This window comes from Trichosurus vulpecula, chromosome 3 (assembly GCF_011100635.1).
Source record: "Trichosurus vulpecula isolate mTriVul1 chromosome 3, mTriVul1.pri, whole genome shotgun sequence".
Classification (NCBI taxonomy): Eukaryota; Metazoa; Chordata; class Mammalia; order Diprotodontia; family Phalangeridae; genus Trichosurus; species Trichosurus vulpecula.
Genome location: NC_050575.1, coordinates 204,847,641 through 204,865,390, shown reverse-complemented (window position 1 = coordinate 204,865,390; position 17,750 = coordinate 204,847,641). Strand labels below are relative to the sequence as shown.

Sequence of the window (17,750 nt, the reverse complement as noted above, 5' to 3'; positions counted from 1 at the left end):
GAGCCAGCTAAACAGGGGTGCCAATTCCAAATGGGGGAGAAGAGACGGACTTGGGCGCCGCTTACAGCACATTCCCAGAATAGCCAGGTATATTTGGTTACAAGGACAAAAGGCAAACATTCTGCTTGACTAAACCCCAAACAGTTCTCATCAAAAGAAGAGGAGGAGTGAGGGGGCTAGCTGACCTCACTGCTGTGCTTATGATTTTCCTTTATTTTCTTGCTATCCCGCCCCCACACACACAAATACACTATATCCCACGTGGATGGTGGCTGGGCAAAGTCTCCAGCTCACCAGATACTCACAAATCCAGGTGACTGGGCTAAATGCCACAGTGAGTCTTGTGACCTTGGCTCCGGGGTCAGAGGACCTGGGTTCAGATCCCTCCTCTGAGGTTTACCATCTCTGTTACCGTGGGCAAGTCACTTGCTCTCCCTGGGCATCCGCTTCCTCATCTGTAAAATATGACATTGGATTAGGTGGCCTCTGAGGTCCCTTTGAGCTCTGTGTCTGTGATCCTACCATCTTCTGCCATGTCTAGCTTTTTGGGAGTCCCCTCAGGGAACCCCAGTATTCCTTTATATCCATGGCTGTTCAGCTTTGGTCCTTTAGAACAGTGGGGGAGATAGGGAATAGTGTTGAAAGGTCAGCTGTCAGCCTTTAGCACTTGAGCTGGAAGAGGTCTTAGAGGTCATCTTGACCAGCCACCTGATTTTACAGATGAGGAAACTGATGCCCAGTGGGGCTGAAGGAGCTAATCTAAGGTCACACAAAGGAAAGCAAATGGTGGTAACTGAAGAGAGAAGGGAGGACCCAAAAGTTGGGAGGATGAGGAAAAGTATTCCCATCAATGCTTAGCTCCAAGGGCCACCTCTTTCACAAGTCCTTCCCTGATCTCCCCAGTTGTCAGGACTCTCTGCCCTTTCCCCACCAAAAATGGTTTTGCATTTACTTTGTATATCTGACATATAAGATCTGGGACTTAAGGTGGCCCATGTTCAGTATGATCTGGGATCCGGCCTGCCCTGTCTCTGGGGAGATCACTCTTTCTACTTTTGTGGAGAGCAAAAGGAGGCTTGTGGCTGACCCCTCAGACCTTCACTCTGCTATCTCCAGGAGAGTTATTGGGCTAGAAAGATATCTATCCAATACATGTTAGATATTTGCAGTCTAGAGGTATGATGCTATTTGTGGGGTTCAGGATAAAAGCGACCTTCCCTGATTGCCCCAAAAGGAAGGGTAACAGTGAGCTTACTCTTGGCCAGCTTAGCTCCTTGCTGCAAACACATTATGAAAAAGACAATTGTGGATATCTAGCAAACTTGTTTATTGAAGCAAGTCATAAACAGTTATACATATTAGATCAGATGATAGAACACAGAAGAGTCAGTGGTTTTTCCACTCAGGAACAAGATGAAATCTGAGCCCACCAAAGGAGAAAAATATCTCACCCAAGGAGTTCATCCTTAACAGTCTCTGGGAACTGAGGTCTGGCTTACCTCACATGTCTGTAGCTCCGAGAAGGGCTTCTGTTTGCTATTCAAAGTCCATGCCTTAGCTGTGACCTCGTCTTTCTCAGACTGCTCCTCTTTCCGAAGTCTGCAAAGCCAAACAGGATTCACATCTCTCTCATATCACCTATGTTGTAGGTCCAGGCTCGAAGGTCCCCCCGCCATCCAGCCACATTTCTCTGTACACATGCAGTGTATAGCAGGATTGTCCTTCAGGGAATTGCCTGAGCCCGCATGGGTAGGAGTATGACACATGTATTTTGTATATTGTTCCAACCTTACCCTCCCCCTCCCCCCTTCTGTCTTTGTATCGCTGGAGCCTAGCACTGTGCCTTTCACAAAGTACTTGCATAATAATTGCTAGTTCAGTTGAATTGAATGGTGGGTGAAAGGAAGGTGGCTACAGGAGTGTGGATAAAAATTCAGGGTCTTTTGCCTCTGACCACTGGGAATCATTCTCTTTGAGTGAGAGTTTGGTGTTCTTTACGACAAGTACCTGGAAATATGACACCTGATAGGGAGATAAGTTGTCATAAGTTGGCTGTTCATGGAGTTTATTTGTGGTTGTATGGAGGAACTGAGGCTTAGCCTTTTTCTGGACTGGGCTCCTCCACTGACCCTCACTCTTTTGCTGTCTTTGTGTCTCCTAATGGTCTCTTCTCACTGGAACCTAGAGATCTTATAAGGAAAAGCGGGTTTCCTGTATTCATAGTTTTAGAGCTAGAAAGGACTCCAGAGGCCATATGTGGTAGTAATAGCCTGGTACATGGAAAGATTTGGAGTCATAGGAGCCGAGTTCAAATCATGACTCCAACTTATTAACTATGTAACCCTGGACAAATTGCCAGACCTCTCTTGGCCTCAGTTTTCCCATTTGTAAAATAAAGGGGCTATATGTCATGATCTCTAAGACCCAGCTCTGAATCTACCCTGGAATTATTCCAACCCTCTCATTTTACAGATGAGGAAACTGAGTCTCAGACCAAATGCCTTGTCTTTTACTGAATGACTAATAAGTAGCAGGAGCAGAAGCTGACCTCAGACTCTGACTTTGAACCAGGCCATTTGGCTGTCTTCTCACTGCATCACACAATGACCATTCTTCAGGAAAGCCCTGCTGCCCTTGGGTGTCACCTGCTCTGGGATCCAGGCCCTCTTCATCCATGGCTGTGCCTCCTTGGCAGGCCAGCCAGCTCCAGCACCGAGCAACTTGGGTGATGGATTGTTCGCCCTCATGTGCCCTATATCTTTTGTTTCCACAGTTCGTCTCCATGACAGCATCTCGGAGGAAGGCTTCCACTACCTCGTGTTTGATCTGTAAGTATGGGAGAGAGCTGTTTGAAGCTGGGGGTGGGAAGGGTTGGAGGGGGTGGTCCCGAGGGTGCTAGATCTGAACTCTCTGGTGACCCCGGAGTTTTCACAGGCAGTTACTCCTCCCTCATGCCAGCTCCTTCCCTTGCTGCATAATAAGCTTCCATAGAACAGGCAAGTCAGGGCTCTATCAGGCAAATATAAGGTGTGATGGTGACTTTCTAGATGGTGATACCTCCTTCTGGGGACTTGTTTTATACCTTTCCTATATTTTTGGTTGGGCTTTTCCACCTGGTGGGCAGGAAGGCACCCCTGACTTCTTCCCTCACCTCCCTCCCACCTTCTCCCCACCCCCAGTGCCCATCCCCCCATTTCCCTCTTGCTGCCCATCTCTTCCTCTCTTCTCTTCCTCCCTGTCTCCTTCCTCTCTTCTCTCCCTGCCCCTGAGGACTGGCCTGAATTCCAACCCTGACCACTTCCTCCCAACCCCCAAACCATGTTCCTCCTTACAGTTGCATTAAGATTACAAAAAAAGCATTCGGGACTCTTAAAGAGAAATCTCTTTTTAAAAAAATCTGTTCTTTTGCCTTCTTTTTGTGATGTGGAATATGGCGTGCCAATCACCTCTCGCCTCACCCAGGGTTGGGTGTTGGACACCCTGCTCCTCAGAGGAAAAAATCAGCAGAATTTCATTCCCAACTAGTTCCTGGCCAAGAAATGAATGAGAAGAGGAGCCAGGAACAAAGATCTAGTGGGGGGTATTTCTCCTTTTTCCCTTGCTCATAGATTTAGAACTGAAAGGGAAGTCTGAGGTCATCTAGTCCAATCTTCTCACCTTACAGATGAGAAAAGCAAGGCCCAGAGAAGTTAGGTCACTTGCCTACTGCCTCACAGCTTGGAAGTGGCAAACCTAGGATCGAAGCTCTTGACTCACAATCCAGCACCCCGCCCATGACACCAAGCTACCTTTCTTGATTCTGGCTTATGCTTGGGTGGATCCTGTGCCTTCCAGGGGGACATGTGCGTGCAGGTGTGCATATGGGGGCTCTACCACTGAGAACAACTTGTTTGCCCCAGCCCGAATGAGCATCTGGGGGCTGGTGAGGAGGCACTCAGCTGCCTCTCACTTCCTGCCAGATATAGAAGCCGGGTGATCTTATCTCCCCCTGCTCCCTGACAGCGCCTGTTAAGCAGCAGGCTATATTTAGCTGTTCTGTGAGTCAGTGCCGCACTGAGACCCTGGAGCGGGAGCCATATAGACCTTGGCATGTCCCTGCATGGCCCTGCCTCCATTCGCAGAAAAAGGAAGGGAACCTCCAGGCCATTGGTCCAGGAGGCAGTGGCTGACTCCCTGCATCCTGTTGCTATAGTTTCACTGGACTCCTCTTTCTTCCCTACCCCCACACATTCTGTTGGTTGTGCATTGAAAAAAGCTGCTAGAGAGCCAAATGTTAACTCTTTATTTCAAAAATGCTTGTTGCCCAAGGCAATGGGAAATTGTAGGTATTAGGAGCTCACATTAATGTGGGCCAGGGCTACACAGCCCCAGCCTTGCATCTTTGGGCTCCTTGGGACAAAAGAAATAGAAATTGTTACCATAATCGACCTTACCTCAATCTTAATGTACGCTTTTTTGGTGTAGATATTACCCAAGGGGTGGTGTGTGTGTGTGTGTGTGTGTGTGTGTGTGTGTGTGTGTGTGTGAGAGAGAGAGAGAGAGAGAGAGAGAGAGAGAGAGAGAGAGAGACAGACAGACAGACAGACAGACATCTATGCCACTCCTAAGACCCTGGTTATTTGGAGGCACCAGGAAGGGGATAAGGGACCTTTGAAATCATCTAGTCCCAACCCATCATGTTACACATAAGGAAACTGAAGCCTGATGAGGATAAGTTATTGCCCAAGGTCACAAAAACAAAGGATTTAAACCTCGGTCCTCTTGACAACAGATCCAGCATTTATTTGTCTTGATTGCTGTCTGAGAGCCTGGTTATTAAGAGGTTTGAGGTGTGATTGCTGGATCACCCTTCTGAAGGTGGCTCTGGAATCAGACAAAGGACCATCCAGACGATGCCCGGACCTGTGGCCACTTTGTCTCCTTGGGTCCGCAGTTTCCCTGTAGCAGCTGGCCTCTCTGGCCAGAGTCTGGTGCTTGCCTCTTTTCCTCCTGCTTCTTGCAGTGATGCTGTATCTGGTGCACAGTTCCTCAAAGGAGAGAGGTGGCCTAAAAGTTGAGGAGGGAGAAATGTCTGGGGAGTTTGGGTTTGCAAACAAATGGCTGCAGATATTTTTGGTGCAGAGAAGATGGGGGATGCTGGTGGGCGGGGGCAAGCAGGAATGGGGACTGTTGCTGCAGAAGGGCTCATTCTCTAAGATGATAGAGCAGAGCACAGTGAGGGGGCTGCGGGTGGGAGGGAGCCTCTGACAGGCCTGGATGGAGCGGGGAGGAGGGAAGGAGGGGGCCTGATGCAAAGCACAGTGCAAGGAGAGCTGGCTCCTTAGTGCTCTAACATCGCTGAAATCATAAGACCCCAAATAACCCTATTGCCCTAGCTCCATTGGACCCCAAAGAAACTCTTAAAGGGCTACATCCTAGACATTGCAGCATATTTCTAGGAGATTGTGAAATTGAAGGATAAGGTGAGGAACACAATGATGATGACGAAGGTGTTAGCTGTGGAGGCAGGAATGGAAGTTCAGAGCCAGGGGATGTGAAGGGCCAGTGACAGAGTTAAAAAAAAAAACAATAATGGTGTCCCTTCCACCCCCACATCTAGACTGGGTTGGCTCTGCTTCCAAGAGGCCCTTGAGAGGAGGCTTGAGTTTCAAATAGACCCTTCTCAGGGGTTTATATTATTTAGAGGGGCAGAAGGATGGGGTCTGGTTTGGTTATGACACCCCTAGAGTAACTTCAAATGGCCAGGGAAAATCAGAATCATCCTGCTTCCCTGGGGTTCTTAGAGGCTGGGCTGATATTGCACATCAGCACCAAGGACACATCAGAACAGCAGGGCTCTGTCAGGTCAATAGATAAACCATGGGGATGGGAAGAAGTAGGAAGATAGAGGCCATGTCCCTAATCACTGGGGCACTGGGGTCCTTTAGGAAGTACCCTATAGTTCTGGCCTTCTAGGACCAACCCCATCTTCTGTGGGAAGGAGACGGTAGATAAAGAAAAGCAGGAACTCTCAGAACTCCCTGTATCAGCTTGAGAAACTTGCAGCAAGGGCTGACGGGGTAGTGGTGGGGGTGCCCCATAACGGCCCTCCCCACCCAAGGGCAGGACTTTGATTTTTATTGTATCCTTAAATCCTTCGCTTATGTCTAAGTGGGGAGAGGGTTGGGGTGGGCCAAAGGGCTGTTCCTCCTCTCCCCAGTGAAATCACAGAATCAGAATTTTAGAGTTGGAAGGGATCTCAGCCTTACCTTGGAAAGTTACAATGTAGCTGACAAGAGATCGTACATCTTCAGCTTGAGGAGGCTCAGTAACTGGGTGGGGGGAGAGTTGGAGATGCTAGGGGAAACAGAAAGGGTTGCCCCCTTCCCCGTGGCCAGAGAGGGCAACTCCAATATTTCCAAGGAGGCTTCCAGCCAGAGAAAATGTGGTACTGTGGGAAAAAGCACCAAATTTGTAGTCAGAGGAGCTGGGTTCAGATCCTGCCTCTGCTGTGTGACCTTGGGAAAATCACTTATCTTTCTGTGGGTCTCAGTTTCCTCATCTATAAAATGAGGTAGGGGTTGGTTGGACTAAGTGACCTCTAAGGTTCCTTTTAGCTTCTCAGAGTAGCCCATGCCATATATGACCACTCAGATTGTTAGGAAATTTTTCCTGAAGTAAGCCTAAATTTGCCTTTTTGTGCCTTCCACCCTGGGACCAATGGGTAGAAGTTGCAGAGATAGACTTGTCTAGTTCTGGTCTGCAGAGAGATTTCTTCTAGCTTCCTTGGGCATAGTCCAGAGAGGACACTAGTGATGGGGCTGCATCTCTGGACTCCAGAGAACATTTCTTCCCCTTGGTGTTCCCCTCTTCACCAGCCCCCACTAGGATACCTTACAGAGAGGGGCTCGCTGAATCTTGCTTGATATGCTGCTTCTACAAGCCTGGCTTCCTTCAGGGCAGCCCAAGAGTCAGTGAAGGCCACAAGGCATTTGGCAGTGTCCAGATGCTGCCCCACAGGAACTCAGGAGGCTGGCATCTTTCTCCCTGCCATCCTTCCTGTCCTGTCCCTGGAGTTATCATGGCATGAAAAGAATTCATAGTTTGAGGTCCAAGCATTCAATACTGAAACACGCAAAGGTCTCTCAAGAATTCTCATTTCTTCCCAGGTATTTACATCTCTAACCTGAGGTTCTACCTGGAAGGAGGACTGAGTTGTAGGGGTGGGGGGAGGGTTGAGCTGCTGTATGAATGTCCTGAATCTGCCATCTGGAATTAGGTCTCTTCCCAAGGCTGGACTGGCAGGGCTCCTGACTTCCCCTCAGCAAACAGCCTGAGGGAGCTCAGGGAGCAGGTGGAATGAGTCTCTAAAGGTGGGGAGCGAAGCTGTTTCTGAGCAAGCCTTACCCTGGTGGGTCATCCTGCCTCATTTTGGATAATGTGCTCATCAGAGAAAACAGTAGGGGAAGGATGGAGAAGGAAGGAGAGAGGGGGAATGAGCAAGGCGAAGCCGGTGTACTGAAAAATGGCATATACAGAAATACAGTTTGATCCATTTTAGAGCGTGAGACTGTGTATGCAAAGATCAGAGTCCCACATGAAAAGATGTGATGTTCAGAGGCCACGGACATAGGAGAACATAGCCTGAGCACACCTGCCCTTACAATCCCAGGTTTTTTCCTACAAAAGGAGCCCTTTCAATTATCGGTGATGGGGGAAAAACCCAGCTCTGCCATATAGAGCTTTTACCCCACAAGACTTTGCCACCAGTGCCCACTCCCTGTTGCCACAAAGCTATGCCCTTCCTCCCTAATGTAGAGTAACTGGATACTGAATAAGGGGTACAGGTAGGTCTTATTGGGCTGTTAGCCTTTGAGTACTCCCTGATGCAGTGAAATGAGCTCCTAGTGAGCTGGGGAATAACATTCTTCCTGCCAATCCTGACCTGGTTTTTGACTTCCCATTCCACTCTGCATCCTTCTTGACTTAAGAGGGCCAGAAGCTATGGGGAGAAGCAGCTGGGAGGAAGACTCAGGCTTATTATAATGAATATAATCCAAGGGTCGCAGAATGACAGGATTTTAGATTTGGATGCGTTGTCAGGCCAGCTACCTGCCCTTGCCTTACTAAACAAGGATCCCCACTAAACATACCTGATAGGTGGTCTATCCCTTGAAAACCTCTGATAAGGGGAGATCCTGGGAGTTAGAGTGGGCTGAAAATGGCATGGATTGCAGTGACAGAGGTGCTGAGTTTCCTATCTCTGGGGCACGAGGGAGAGCGGTGCTTCAGTAGTAGTTAGATCAGATGGTGTTTTTTGAAGCCTGCAGTTCTGGGATTTACTGGGTAGGGTACAGCTGCCATTCAGGGGAACCTGTTTGGGGCTCACTTCTGACCTGCTTCCCAGTAGCCCCTCCAGCCATCTGTTCCCTGCTCGAGGACTGGTGAGCCTTTTGAAATGACCACTGCTGAATGGGTCATCAGTGCAGGCAATGATGTAGGCCCTTCTGAAGCATGAGAAAGCAATCCAGATGTAGCCCCATAGCCCAAGGGAAGAGAAGCATATGGACAGACTGTTGTGAATAGGCCTGTACTCCCTAGTTGTTGACATTCAGGATTTTTACCTGGCTCCACTGTTGGGGGCACTACCTGTCCCCCTGAAAGGGCATGGCCCCTGCTTCAGGTGGGGAGCCAATAACTGAAGTGTGATGGGAAGGAATGGGCAGAGGTCTCTGGCTCTGTGCCTTCTGGCAACACACTTTAGCTGCAGGCCTTGGAGTGGGCAGCCTCTTCTTTCCTCATTATGGCTCTGGATCTGGAAGTCAGGAAGACTGAGCAGTCCAAGCCAAACTCAAGTTCTGGCATTTTGATCCTGCAGCAGCTTCTCAGCCTCAGAGGGAGTGGATTATCAGGACTCTTCTCCAAGGGTCCTAACTCTATGATGGGCCTAGCTCAGAGAATCGAAAAGTTGGAAAGACCAGAGGCCCTAGGGTGTGAGAAGGGGCACCAGGCTCGTAGTTGGGAATGGCTGGGGTAAAATCCTACCTTTTGTACTTACTAGCTGTGAGACCATGGAGAAGTCACCCTCCTTTATGAGTCCTGGTTTTCTCAAAAGCAGAATGAAACCATAATACCTGTAGGGCCTACCTCACAAGGTAGTTATGAGGCTCAGATGAGAAAAAGCAGTTTGTAAATTGTGTAACATCAGATTTCATCTCTTCTGAGCCTTACCAGCTAATTATAGATCACACCAATATAGGTTTTAAGGTTCACACTTCATAATTTTATATACATCATCTCATTTGAGCCTCAGAGCAACTTTGGGAGGTGGGTGTTCCTATTAGTTTTGTACTTCACTATTGAGTAGGTTGAAGCCCATAGGAGTTAAGTGACTTGCCTAGGGTCACACAGCTACTAACTGTCTGAGATGTGATTTGAACTCGGTTCTTCTTGATTCTACATTCAGTGCTTTGATCTACCATTGCATGCTGTCCTCTACAGCATCCAAGACAAGGGTTACTCCACCCTCTACTCAAAGGCCTCCAATGCCAGAGAACTTGGTACCCTGGCATGGTAGCTAGTCTACTTTTGGACAGTTCTAATTGTTTGGAAGTTTCTTCCTTTTAATGAGCAGAAATGCAATTCTTCATAAATTAGGAACATAGATTTTGGTCGTGTAGACCTTCTGCAAGCTAACTTTACTGATTCTCTGGTTTCTCTCTTGTCCCAAATGACCTCATATCTATTTTGTTTCTGTTTTGTTTTTCCTGTATGTGTGCATTGTGTCTCCCTTGATAGAATGTAAGCTCCTGGAGGACAGAGTCTGTTGTGTTTCTGTCTTACATCCTAGCAGAGTGCCTGACACCCAGTAGGCATCCTCTTTGTGGATGGACGGGATAATTGGTTAGGGTTGGATGGACCTTCGAATGCATCTGGTCCCAGCCTCTCATTAGCTCTGCTCATCGTTCCTGTTCTTCCCGAAGCACAACAAGTCCAACCTTTGGTCCCTGTGAGCCTAATTAATGTTTCTTCCAACTGTTTTGCCTTCTCTTCCAGGGTCACTGGTGGAGAGCTTTTTGAAGACATTGTGGCAAGAGAGTACTACAGTGAAGCCGACGCCAGGTGAGTCTGGAGTCCCTTACCTTCCCACTCTTCCTCCTGCCCACCCTTCCTCCCTCCCCACTTCCTCCACCTCCCTTACCCACCTTTCTTTCTGTTTCCTCAATCCCATACCGGCTATACCTGTGCAACATTAACCCATTCATAACCTGGGCAGAGGATCTGGGTCACAGGAAGCCTTGATTCACGGCCAAAGCTACTAGCATGGCTACTCCTGCTAGGCTCAGAGCCAAGACCACCCTGTCCCCAGCTGTGATTCTGGAAACCCACCTGGCATTTATAGGCAACCCCAGCCACCTCCCAATACACACAGGCACATGCCTGGTCCTGGTTGAGATTCTTAGAGAAGGAGAAGGGAACTCCTGTCCAGTGTTTGTGTGCTGATGGGAGTGGGGACCAGGGCTGTCAAAAGCAGAGTTTCTAACTCATCCCACTGAGACTGAGCCCTTGGATCCAGCATTGGGAGGGGCCTTCACTGGAACCTGGCCATGGGTCCCAAGAAGGTCCAAGGCCCTGTTTGATTTCTTTTGTCACTGGATGGCTTTCAGTTGGTATCTCAGCCTAGCACCTGAGGGTGCTACTCATGAACTACTCAACAGCAGATGAAATGTAGCTGATGACAAGAGCAGGAACATCTTCCTGACTCAGGCACAGGAAAAGAAACCGAGGGGAAAGACTGGCCAAGCGATAGAAAGGGGGACAGCTTTGAGTCCTGGCTCTGCAACATTTACATAGGGCTAGCCCTGTACCGGGCACTGAGCTAGGCACGTTTACAGTTATTATCCCATTTATATATCCCTCCCAACTATCCTAGGGGGTAGCTGCTATTATTCTCCCCATTTTAGAGATGAAGAAACAGGGTTTAAGTGACTTGCCTAGAGTCACACAGCTAGTAAGTGTCTGTGGCTGGGTTTGTGCTCAGGTCCTTCTGACTCTAGGCTTGGAGGCTCAAACCACTGTGCCACCTAGGTACCTTACTAGCTATGTGACTTTTAGCAAGCCATTTCCCCCTTCCAGGCCTCAGTTTCCCCTTCTGTAAAATGAGAGGGATGAATCAGATGACGTCTAAGGCCCCCTTTAGGTCTAAAATTCTCTAAGTCTATGATATGAATCTTGGAGAACTTGCAATAGCTAGGTGTGTTATTTCCTAAGGGAAGTTTCTTGGGGCCAGGTATTCACCTTGCAGCCTCAGTGGGACAGCAGCAGAAAGGATTAGGGTGGTACCCAGGAGTTACAGCTCCAATATTCCCAAGTATGTTTGCAGGCAAGGCCCCCTCAGGACTAGGGCTTCAGGATTGGGGTCCCTGGTGCCAGAACAAACCGCTGTTGGATTTGTAGTTGGAATAAGTGCTGATGATGGGGAGAATACAGTGTGGACAGAATGACTAGCCTCACCCCCAAGGGCACCTCTAGGACTCTGCCTCCATCCCCTACTCTCACTCCTACCCTGGGGCCGAGAGCATGTCTCTCAGAATACTGTAAGTGATCCACATCCAGGTAAACAAAGAACACTGCAGTCCTCTCCCCTGTTCACGGCAAGAGCCAGGTTTTGGGGTAGGAAATCCAGGGTGGGAAACCCTGGTGAGAATAGGATTCTACAATCACGGTGCTAGTAAATGACTGTTTCTACTCACTTAACTCCTCAACCCAATGCCATTTTAGGAAGAGGAACATGTGAATAAGAGAGAGGTATAGATACCTTAATCTCAGCCTGCAGGAGTGATGTGGGCAGAAGGGAGCTGACCCTTCTCTTCTTTTCTTTTTGGACCTTAGTTAACTTCTTTGTAAAATTAGGTGGTTGTATTAGATGCCCTCTGGGGTCCCTGCCAGCTCTGAATTTCTGATCCTAGGACCCTTCCATCATTACCAAGCATCCTTCTCTCAGCCGTTGTAATCATTAAATTCAACTCAATTCAACGAGCATTTATTAAATGCTTACTATGTACCACGCGACAGGCAGCGTGGTGAAGTAGATAGAGGGCTGACCCCAGCATCAGGAGAGTCTGGGTTCAAGTCATGCCTCTGATATCTACTGGCTATGTGACCTTGGGAAAGTTACTTAACCACTCAGCGTTCTAGGAAACGTTCAAAGACCATAGCAGTCTACAGTTGCTAATGGCCTTCGGTACAGAGAATTTCTTCACTTTAAGTTCATGGTGAGATCATAAATCTGAAGGAAAAAGGAAAAAGAAAAGAAAAAGAAAAAAGTGCCAAGCCCTGGGTAGAGTCACGTACTATGAGAGTGTGTTTTCCCATAGATTTGGAAATTTTTTCCAATAATGCTGATCATAACCCACCCAAGCCTGCTCACCCTGCAGCACCATAAAACGAAGGTGTTAGGGATGTAGACAAAAGTTCACAAGGATTGCCCTCAAGGAGCTCACATTCAGCATCATGGAGACAGTAGATGCTGACATTTTAATTTGACCGTGTGGCTGCCCCCAGGCAGAGGCTGACCCTTTCCCAAAAGAAGAAGAGCGGAATTTCTTTTTAATGAACAAAACAGAAAGGGAAACCGAGCCGGCTCCATCCCCAGCTGTATCTGGGGAGCAGGAATCCGGAGGAGCTCAAGCAGGAGCTGAGCTTCCTGGTGTTTGCCTCAGCAGAGATGGTCCAGCTTCCCTTCCGTTTGGCATAAATGCGAATCCTCTCTGTCCATGATGTTAGTTGTAGGAACTATCGGAGAAGGTAGGCTTGGAAGACACGACTAAGAAGGCTTGAAGAATATGACTTAGGAGTCACCCCTGACCTCTGGGGATGCCCTGAGCTGGTTGGTTAGGGGAGTCTAGGTCTGGAGTGCAAGGCACTAGCCAAGGACCCAGTTGGGTTTGACTCTGGACAATGAATAAATGCTCTGATCTTCCTTAGGCAAGTAGCTAAGTGCCATGTACTAGGCACATGGGGATTCAAAGATGAATGAAAAATAATCCTTTCCCTCAAGGGTTGGGCATGGTGGTGGTAGTCATTCAGTCAGTCAACAAGCATTTTCTAAGCCCTTACTTTGTGCAGTGGGATGTAACAGTTAAACAAGTAAGAATGTGTATAAATAATTTGACCGGGAAGACTCCAGCACTATATGTCATGCTAGAGTAGTAGTAGTAGTAGTAGTAGTAGTAGTAGTAGTAGTAGTAGTAGTAGTAGTAGTAGTACCACCTAACATTTATATAGCACTTAGTGTGTGCCAGGCACTCTGCTAAGCATTTTACAATTATTATCTCATTTGATCCTTGCAACAACCTTGGGAGATTTATTATTATTATTATTATTATCCCTATTTTACAGATGAGGAAACTGAGGCACACTAAGGTTAAGTGACTTGCCCAGGGTCACCAAGCTAGTAAGTGTCTGAGGAGGGATTTGAACTCCTGTCTTCCCGACTCCAGACCCAGGGTTCTATCTGCTGTGCCAACTCTGGAAAACGGGGATAACAAGACCTATCTTGCCCATCCACCTCCTTCCTAGGGCTTTTGTGAAGGAGTGAGCTCCTCAGAAGTCATTCAGGGACTATTTGTACGTATTCTGTGCTGGGTGCTGGGCAGAATCTCATTGTGTGGTGTGCCAGGCTTGGCATCGAGCTAAGGGAGCAACTCAGGAGGGTTGCTAGTACCATAACCTTGAAGTGAGACACTACTGACTGGTGCTTGGAAGGCCTCTGTCCTTAGAGACTTGAGACCAAGCGTCCAGGTGGAAGAACAGGCCCTTCATCCCCATAACCAAGGGCTGTGCACAGTGCCTGGCACATAGTAGGCACTTAATAAATGCTTCTTGATTGATTGGCTTGGCTCACCTTGTTGGCCCAGAGCTCACCTGCCCATCCTTGTTGGATACCAAATGCACTTTTGGTCCTGAGTACCTTTTCTCCCCCACTGTCTCTCTAAGCCTGTGTCCTCCGCCTCCCGCGCCCCCCTCGTCACCAGAGGTTCCCATCTCACCCCTACCCCTCACCATTAACAGCCATCTGCACACACCTTGTGATAACACCTGTGGTCTCTGAGCTTTCAAAACATTGTTTCTCTCCTTTTCTCGTTCCCCCATATCCACCCTCCCTCCCTCCCTGCCCCCTCCTGATCTGTCTCTCTGTCTTCTCACACTTCTCTCTTTGGGCCTCTCCTTGCCACTTTACCCTCACCCCCTTCCCCCTTAATCTACCCTTTGGCTTCCCGGACTTGTTCCCTCTCTCGTGTGTTGTTTGGGTTCCTTCTGTTCATCTCCTATTGCCCACTGCTCCTCTTTGGTTCTCCCTCTTCCCTCTCCTCTTCCTCCCTGTGTGGGGACTGCCCTTCCTTCTTGCTGGCCCCCTGGGGGCGTCCTCTCTTCCCTTCTCTCCTGCTCCCTTCCCTTCCCCACCCCCTTCTTCTTTCTCCTTGTCCTCCTCCCCTGCCTGCCTGCCCCCTCCCCACATCCCTATTTTGTTTTGCAGTCACTGTATCCATCAGATATTAGAAAGCGTAACATACATTCACCACTATGCCATTGTACACAGGGACCTGAAGGTCAGTATGCTCACTTCTCCTGCTCACACCCTTGGGTGGGGAATGCTTTTGCTATCACCACCAGAGCTGAGCCTGTCCAGGATGGAAATGCCACATGGGGCTGCTGTCAGAGGGAGTGGGGGGTTGGGCCAGAGGCTTTGGTGGGGTGTTGTTGGAGCCAGGCATGCATGTGCTAGAAGTCAAGGCTTGGGTCAGGCGAGTCCCCACCCTTTGGTGCACATGGCTGGCTCCCTTCGCTCATGCTCCTCTTGAGGGAGGCCAAGGACCACCAGGAATATCAACCCAGGTGCCTTCTTAGCCCCTTAAGGTTAACACCCCCTCCTTCAGCACTAGCCAGTCTATTCATTCTCTCTCTACTTTTCCTCCTTCTCTCTTTCTTTTTTTACGTTTGTCTCTCTTTCTGGTTCTCTCCTTTTTTTATAATGTCTTTTTGATCTGGAGACAACTCCATCCCACATGGTTCAAATCTGACCTTTTATGCTTACTTCTCATATGATTTTGGGTAAGCAATTTAACCTGCCTGAGTCTTTGCCTGAGATCAGTGGGCATTTATCTACAACATCCTGATCTCCTCACAAATGCCATGTCAGTACTGCAAAGAAAATGAATTGGTTGGATTAGCTGGCCGCTGAAGTTCCTTCCAGCTATAGATTTATGATCCAATATATATAAAACACCATGGGCCTCTAAATGGCAGAGTCCTCTTGCCTGGGGAGTCAAGAACTGACTGCCATGTGGGATGATGGGTCACCAGGGAGTCTGAGGCTTGAGAAGGCATCACCATACCTAGGGAGCAAGGAAGGATGATTAAAACAAGGAGATCCATCTTGAAACTCAAAGCCCCTCAAGCCTACTTTTTCCTCTCAGTCTTTTGCCCATCGCAGAGCTCCTTGGGGTCTGTTGGTGCTGATTCTACCTGTTCTAAGTCAAGGCTTGACTTTTGAGATAAACTTACCAAGTAAAAAAAACTCCCTTGTCTGGTTTCAGGGAAATCTTTTCAAACTGCAGGGTCCAGGGATCTTCTGTGTGGTGTAGTACAAAGAATAGATGGGTCTGAAATTGGAGAGCCTGGGATTGAATCTCAGCTCTGCAACTGACACTTTTATAACTTTGAGCAAGACACTTATGTTCTCTGGGTCTCAGTTTCCTGATCTGTAAAATAAAAGATTTAGAGTAGATGGCCTCTAAGGTCTCTGAAGACTCGGAATCTATGAGCCCATCAGCCTATGAGCAACACGGTTTTGGGAAGGGGGTATATGGCCTTTGGTGGGGTCCAGTGCCATGACTCTGTTTCCTGTAGGGACAGATTTCCTCCTAAGGGTGCCATAAATCCTAAGTATTGTAGTCTTTGGCCTGATTCAACTGAAACCCAGTATGGGGTGCTCTGTGAAGCCAAGGCAGAAGGGGGAGGGGCAGAGGAGGGGCATGTCTGGGGGATGGGCACCAGAACCTGGACAGTTGGGTTATCAGCTGACTCATGTCTTTATTGATCATTCCAGGGTTGATCGACATAGAAATGGGGCAGGGAATGGAACTGGAAATGGTAGAGTAAGGTTAGGATGGAGTTCTTCTATTTGGGAGCTCCATTTTAGAGTCTTAGGGCAGGGTGCTAGCCACTGTTACTCTTTTTAGATACAAGCAGTGACACTGAAACTCCTTCAGTTGCTGTGCCATCAGTGATCACCACATCCCTGGGCAAACAGTAGAGGATACTCAGGGGAAGTTGGCTCCTGGGGGCTCAGGGTTAGTATATCCATTGGGTATCATGCTTATGGCCTCGGGTATCTACATAAAAGCACACCCTGTATAGGTGACTTTACATTTTAATACAATTAAGCAAACAGCTGCAAATATTACTGACATCTTGGTGGGGAGGGGCTCATGTCTAGGATATTCAGTTTGGTTCAATTCAGCAAGTTTTAACTAGACACCTACAGCATGCAAGACCCGGCACTAAGTGCTGGGGACACAAAATCAAAACAAAAAGTTGTTCCTGCCCTCGAAGAGCTTACATTCTACCAGAGGAAATAGAGTGATACACTCTTTAAACAAATAAGTAAATGTTGTATAAAACAGAGAGGGGGAGAGCCTTAACAAGTAGGGAGATCAAGCAAGCTTTCCTATGGCACATGAGCTGTGCCTAGAGGGAAGCTAAGCATTTCTTCAAAAGATACTTGCTTTCCCCAGAATGGGTACCCCTTCCTCCAAAGTGTGCTTAGCCCCCTCTCTGCCTCTAGAGTTGCTTTTCATGAATTGCTGTGGACAAAACAAATCCTCATAGGCTTCAAATCCTGCCTCTGTCACTCTCTGTGTGACCTTGGGCAAATCATTGGACCTCCCTGGTCCTCAGTTTCCTCATCTGTAAAAAGAGGAGGTTCCCTGCTAGCCTAAATCTATGATCTTATAAACTTCTAGAAGGGTCACCAAGTTTAAAACTTTAAACAACAATTAAGAATATGTCAGAATAAAGTAACCAGAGTCTGTGGTAAAAGCCTAACTGAGCTAGTCAAACGCCAGTCAGTTGGTAACCCCATCTGGTGGCCAACCTCGATGATGATGATGGTGATGGTGATGGTGATGATGATGACACTCTTTGAATGAGCTAAGCTGGTCCTTGGAGGACAGGCCAGTACTCAGGCCTTTCCCAGGTTACTAGAACCTGTCAGAGTTTAGATTCCACTAGAAGAACCTTTAAGAACCCAGGGTCACCATGGGCATCACAAGAAGACTTTTGTGGAAGAATGAGGGTAAAACTTGTTCAGAAAAAAATCCATTTTAAAAGGGGGTGGGGCAGTGAGTAGCCCTGTGCATAAACGTGTGTGCTGGTACTAAGATTCATGAGCTTAGGATTGAGGCATGGTCAGGCAAAATTAAAGTGAAGCTAAAAGGAGGGAAGAACAGGAAATATTGTGGTTGTGGGAGCTTGCAACATGAGACTTAATTCAGTTTGACACAGATTGAGTGCCTACTGCATGCACATGTTGTCCTTCTGAATGAGGGAGGTGGATAATCCTTCCTAATACTTTGAAACTTTGATGGATCAGTTATCTCACTGACACAAGTGAGCCCTCCAACAATGTAGATGACTACCCCTCCAAACCTGTACATCTTTTGCCTCTCTTGCCTAGGTCCTTCTGTAAAAGTCCATCTAACATGGCA

At 48.0% G+C, this 17,750-nt stretch overlaps 1 protein-coding gene across 4 annotated transcripts in view; it reads left to right on the top strand.

Moving 5' to 3' along the window:
- CAMK2B (calcium/calmodulin dependent protein kinase II beta) overlaps positions 1-17,750 on the top strand; it is a 312,498-nt gene that overhangs the window by 209,820 nt on the left and 84,928 nt on the right. For all 4 annotated transcript variants that reach the window (XM_036748942.1, XM_036748941.1, XM_036748940.1 and 1 more), the window contains exons 4-5: positions 2,774-2,828; positions 10,036-10,101. In XM_036748942.1, coding sequence (XP_036604837.1) covers positions 2,774-2,828; positions 10,036-10,101 — 121 coding nt within the window. The remainder of the gene's footprint in view (positions 1-2,773; positions 2,829-10,035; positions 10,102-17,750) is intronic.